The 6,101-nt window shown below is 34.5% G+C and overlaps 1 protein-coding gene across 1 annotated transcript in view; it reads left to right on the forward strand.

Moving 5' to 3' along the window:
* The window catches only part of LOAG_11813 (XRP2 protein), an 8,925-nt gene that overhangs the window by 1,708 nt on the left and 1,116 nt on the right, over positions 1 to 6,101 (forward strand). The window contains exons 2-7 of the mRNA XM_020448426.1: positions 1,469 to 1,583; positions 1,676 to 1,767; positions 2,073 to 2,245; positions 2,426 to 2,526; positions 2,962 to 3,075; positions 3,229 to 3,412. Of these exons, the coding sequence (XP_020301430.1) occupies positions 1,469 to 1,583; positions 1,676 to 1,767; positions 2,073 to 2,245; positions 2,426 to 2,526; positions 2,962 to 3,075; positions 3,229 to 3,412 (779 nt within the window). The remainder of the gene's footprint in view (positions 1 to 1,468; positions 1,584 to 1,675; positions 1,768 to 2,072; positions 2,246 to 2,425; positions 2,527 to 2,961; positions 3,076 to 3,228; positions 3,413 to 6,101) is intronic.

A 6,101-nucleotide genomic window follows, 5' to 3' on the forward strand; every position in this document is an offset into this window, starting at 1 on the left:
TTTGTAAGCTCCATCGGGGCTATCATGGAGGTATGGCTACCTTTTGGCACTGTCCATTGTGTAGGTACTGCGACGTTTTTGTTTTACCCTGTCCATTGTTAGCTTATATCCTCTTCAGTGCTTTAATTTTACTTACAAGATTTCGTCACCCCGTTTGTTGGATATTATGGAAATTTTGTTTGAACGTAGCTTTAATTTCCATAATCCAGCAGAAAATTTGCATTGTGATTTCCGAAGTTTTCCCGACATCATTTAGAATTTGTGGCAATTTGATTCAAAACTTAATTAAAAAAAGAAAGATTATTTACAAAGTAATAGTCATGATAAACAAAAGAAACCGATCGAGATAGCAAGTTGGTTATCACGATATAACATGATTATGCTTGATGTATTGTTCACAAATGTGATATCACAAGCATTCTAACTTGAGTCTCAATAATTTTAATGCATATTTCAATGTATCGATTGCATCTTTTTTCGTCGAACATCGAATTTTTGAAATTTAAAGAAATCTTGTTCAGTATATTTAACACACCACATTTATACACTTTAATTCTTATTTTATTCAATTCCAAATAAATTCAGAAAGTGAAATGTATTGAAGAGTTGAGATGTTATGTTTGTAAAGAAATTTCCCCATTTGTCGTCTGTTGGAAAAGTGCAGGAGTTGGGAGCAATTTTTTTTTTCATTTTCATATATTCTGATTTGCTCATTGAATGATTGGTCACTTTGCTTAGTTCGAGCAAATTAATTTCAATTTGCAAGTCAAAGTCTCTAACATTAATAATTATTTAGTACCACTTATAATACATTTCTTTATTTTTTATCATTCAATATCAAAAATATTTTAAAACACAAGCAGAAAATCCTATAGTTCATTGATAGACCAGATTCAGGCCTCCATCCCATATTCTGATAGACCAGATTCAGGCCTCCATCCCATATTCTGATAGACCAGATTCAGGCTTCCATCTCATACCCTGATAGACCAGATTCAGGCCTCCATCTCATACCTTATTCGACGATTTCTTTTGGAGAAAAAAAATCTTTTCAGTGCTTAACGAAAAAACCTTCATTAGTCCTAAATAATTTTTTATTTATTTTCATTTTACAAGCGTTGAAGAATTCCATCTTCAGCATTCCTTTAAAAATGTGTAAACTAAACAGCGTAGCCTTTCATCTACAATATCTTATATAATTCTTGCATATACTGTAATTTCTTTGCCAAAAATTTGATCTCTTACATAGGTAGGCCCTTCAATGCTTTGTAATCCACATTTCTGATGTATTAGGATACGAAATTAGTTGAATTAGCATCTGCTAGCCGACATTGTACTGCTAAAGGATTGTTTCTCTTTATATGCAAATATAAATTTTTCGGAAAATTTTCTTTTTTTCTTTTAAGGAATTAATACATTTTGAAAATGTAGAATTCAAGTATTATCCCATCAAAATGAAAAAAATTAGGGATAAAGAAAAACCCAGTCCGGCGGAATATCGTTTCGTCAATCTTTGTGGTGAGATTGCTATTAAATCAGATGGCCATATTACCGGCGAGCAATTCACTGTCGAGAAATGCAAAGTTAGTTTTTACATGTTGAAACTTATTAACAAAACGAAGTCTTAAAAGAAACAGAAAAGTTAAATGAGTTGGATAACAGGGAATCATTTCAGGAATGTTGCATACTGTTACTTGATCACTTGGCCACAGTGAATGTTGATGATTGCGAAGGGTGCCTCATTGTTACTGGCCCTTGCAAAGGAAGGTTAAGTAAAATTTTGTCTGTTTTCTCGCATAATACCTTTTATTCCCTCAAGTGTGACAAAAAATTTATTTCTTTTGAAAATTTATGAAATATTTCCGATCGGGTGATTGCATGTATTAAAAAGAATGCATATCTTGCTCAATATATGTTGGAAATAAAAGCGTCTTAAACGTCTTAAACGTGAGGGTGCAAGTTTATCATATTAACACTTATCACGTAAGCCCGTATGTTTCATCACACGGACAAATATGAAACCTATTTGCCTCTATAATACTTCACGGCATATTCCAAGTGCAAAAGTTTAGTGTGTTTATTCGGGACTGCAAGAATACCACATTGTTTACCATTTGTCAACAATTCCGAAGTCGAGATTGCATTAATATTGATGTATTCTTATTCTGTACAACGAAACCAATTATCGAATCAAGTAAATTGATGCGATTTCGATCACTTGCTCTTTCTTATAACAAACTCGAAGGTTTACTTTTCATTTCCCATGTTTTTGAAGCACTTTTTTTCAGCGTAGTATAGAAATTGAATTCTCCCAATTTCCCAGATCAGGTAAGTTATAATCCTTTGACAGTAATCGTAATAAGCATTCGCAAGTGGAACCAGTTTGAATTCTAACAGATACCTCATAAACGGACCATACTTTCAGAGCATATAACGAAGACATCACTAAGCCCGTTCACTAACAACTGGAATAGTGTGCACGATTTTACACCCGAAGATGTTCCTAATTTCGAAATTTGCATTACAGTAAGTTCTCGGCTGATATATTAAAACTAATTCTATTTCTTTGTATATCACAAAAATACATTTCCGATGTAACAGTTGTCATTCGTTCTACTCACCCATAAAACCCTTGGAACTACGGGATTGTTCAATTAGTCACTCCCTTGCTTCCCTTTGAAAACAGTCCATCATTCCAAAGCAAGTGGAGAATGTTTATTGCATGTTTTAGTTTCATAACGTTAAGGGAATATGAATCCGATTCCTAACCGGAGCTTCCTGTTTACTCATCAGCATCACTTTCCATATGTTCACAAATTTTCGGAAAAAAGTTTTTGACCAGTTCCTTGTACTGAGCCACATTGATAGTTCTTACTTTCAGTATAACTAATTTGTCACTTTGTCTCTCTCCAGTAAATGTTCCTTTATTAGTAAAGCATGCCAGATTCTTATTTATTGCAGGAATATAACAAAATTAAGAAAATGGACATGGTTAATAATGTCGAGGACGTTAAATTCATCCCTGAACTATCAGTTCTTCCCTTGTATACTGTTGCAAGCAAAGCCATTGGCAAGGTCAAACAAATTGCAAACAAATTGACTGCAATAAGATGTCTAGGAGAAAATGATTGTGTTAGCGTATATCAAGAATGAATTTTTTAGTTTTCAAGAGATTTTACAAATTTTCTAAAAATTTTCAAGGTTTCTGAAATTTTTTCGGTATTACAGAAAATGCTCATCTTATGTGTGGAACAAGATAACGAAGCTTTAGTTTCATTTTATGGTCGCATATTGAAGTTTTTGAGAGAGATATTGTCGCGAGGTGCAGAGCTTATCACAACTAGAGATATAATAATCCGAAAAAGGGAGCTTTCACCTTCGTTCATATCCAAGAAGTATGCCGAATTATCAGGTCAGTAAGTTGATGCTGTCGCTCCGTCTTTTACTTCAATCACTATCAAATAAATGATGGCCATAAACGTGCTAAATAAGCATACCACCAAATAAGAAAATTATTTTGGTAATGAGTTCAACAAATTAGTATCAAATAAAAGCATAATCCTTCGAGACTTTCAAAAACGTTCAAATTTCTCGTTATTCAGACTGCTTCAGAAAATCCAACTTCGGCAAGGAACTGACAAGCGGTTATCCGGATAGTATTAAGGCCAACTCTCCCTATTAAATTATTCTGATTAAGCTATTGTTTGTCTTCTAATTGTAGTTTTTAGCTTTTATACATACATTTTGCTAAGATCCAAAATGTGAGGGATAAAATAATGCAGGTAGACTAATAACACTGGAAATAGCATGGAATCGAGAACAAATGGAAGAAAGTGTCCGGATGATAAGCGACACGATGGAAGTTGTGGAAGATCGCGATTTCGAACACCATCGAGCAAATCTTTATCGATTTGCACAGATGCAAACTGAAATTTGTTAATTACAACTAATAGCACCGTTTCACTTCATTTGCTGTTTTGTTTGATAAGGGAGAGAAACTTGTCAGTAATTGGTTACAAACGCAAACAACATATACGTCATTTACGTCAGCTGAAATGCATCTGCACATTTTAAAAATGAACTGTTAGATCTCACGAATGGACAGCTTAACTGATGTACAATCCTTATAAAAAAGAAAAGAAGGTCAGTGCGAGCGCTGCGAAACCAACTGATTCTCCCGAAGATCCCGGACAGTACCAAGGGGAACACGACAAAAACCTTGGCGATAAAAAAACCCTTCCGTCAAAATGTCCCTGAACCTGCTTACATTAGATCCGCTAGGTTTGGTGCCACAATAAAATGGATTCCTTGAAATGATTTTTGGACTTGTCTTTGATCTCATTTGTGGCTGGTCTAATGTGATTGCTATCCCCTAGATTATTTACAAGTGGGCGGGAATGTGGGGAAGTGAGCGAAGAGCGTGATGAAGTAGAAGGATGGATTGCTTCAATGGGAGAAGAAATGATGGATTGCTTCATTAGAAGTAGAAGAAAGGATGGATTGCTTCATTTAAACTTTTTACTTTAGTCCGACTTCAAGTTCACCTCATTTCGTCGCCATATATACCAACCAGCACTAAAGCCATCTACCATTTCCATCACTATTTTTATCCGTAAAGAAAGCCTAACTGACCAACTCTTTTTTTCTCTCTTTCCCGGAAGCTCCTGTACCTATTTCGAAGAGGGTTGAAGGGTTTTTAGTATTTCCAGAAGGTAGAGTTTGTTCGTTGGGTGTTTTTTGCCAGTTAATACCGGGCCAAACTTATTGCTTGTCTCCTTAACTTTCACACAAGTTTTACTTGTGATATTCTCTCTCTTCAGTCTGATAAATATCACTCTTTCCACTAAGGAAAACTGTGTAAATTATTATTTACTGGTACCAGTGGCCATCCCATTATTCAGAATATCGATTGAAGCATTTTATAGGTCCCACTTACACGCTTTTCATCCACACCAAATGATATTGTGGCCATTGTTTTCAAAAGAAATCAATCTTCCCAAAATGTAAACTGTAAATTCAGAGAGAAAAAGCTAAAAATTTGATAATTTTTTAATAAAACGAACATTTTTTTTGTTGTTATTTGGCATATCAATTCGGTCCTAAAAATAATCTCGTTTGTTTGCTCTTTTAAAGCTTGTAAAAGTGGAAATTGTAACAGGTTTTGTTAGCATTACTATTAGCATTATTAATCATATTCTAAAACATATGAGGTTTAAGTTTCAAATTTTCAGTAACCTTAACAACGTAGGGGTGAGAAAGGTGGTGCTAAACCGTTGTTCGATCAACTTTATTCAGCTACTGGCTAATCTAATTCCATACTTAACAAAAGCATGCTTGAAGCAGCTCACATGCACTCTCTACCTGGTTACTTCGTTTAAAATCATGCCAGTTGTGTATATATCCAGAAAATGAGAAACCAGAAATCTGGAACTTCATTTCCAAATCCCCTTACGACATGTTTTATGCCATCATTCATTTCTTCTTTTTAATGAAGATATTACCAGCTCTTCTGACACACCCTTACTAATGAGTTATTCTGAAATTTCTGAACAGATTTGCCTTTTCTGAAACTTAAATTATTCAACAAAACTTGTAGCCAAGCCGCTGAAAATGAGAATCGAGCAATTGCAGTATATTTGCTTCTGGCGTATTCAGCTCTTTCCGCTGGATAGAAATTCCCTTTTGCTTTTCCGAGATCTCTCGATTGCTTTTTTTCTTGTTTGTTTCGCGGATAAATTGAGACTCTTCTCTTTTTTGGAAGGTTAACGAAATGTATTTGAATGAGAGATTCACTGACTCGAAATTTCTTCATGTCCAGAAAAGATTCTGTTGTCTCTTTTCTATTCCAGTTCAATTATGCGCAATACATAAGTAAGAAATGTGACAAGCAGTCAATTTCTCTGCATAATTTCGTCCGTTGCACAATATTTATTTTCACTTCCTTTTTTTTGCCGCAACTATTGGAGTATTCATTGGGTCACATCACAAAAATTCATTTTCTTAAAAACTTTTTCCCTTCAAATTTCGTCTGCGTGAAAAATACACTTGTAACAAGAGTACTTTTATGCAAACTTATGTTCTCTTCATGTGCGAATTTTTCT

The sequence above is a fragment of the Loa loa genome (assembly GCF_000183805.2).
Source record: "Loa loa unplaced genomic scaffold supercont3.43, whole genome shotgun sequence".
Classification (NCBI taxonomy): Eukaryota; Metazoa; Nematoda; class Chromadorea; order Rhabditida; family Onchocercidae; genus Loa; species Loa loa.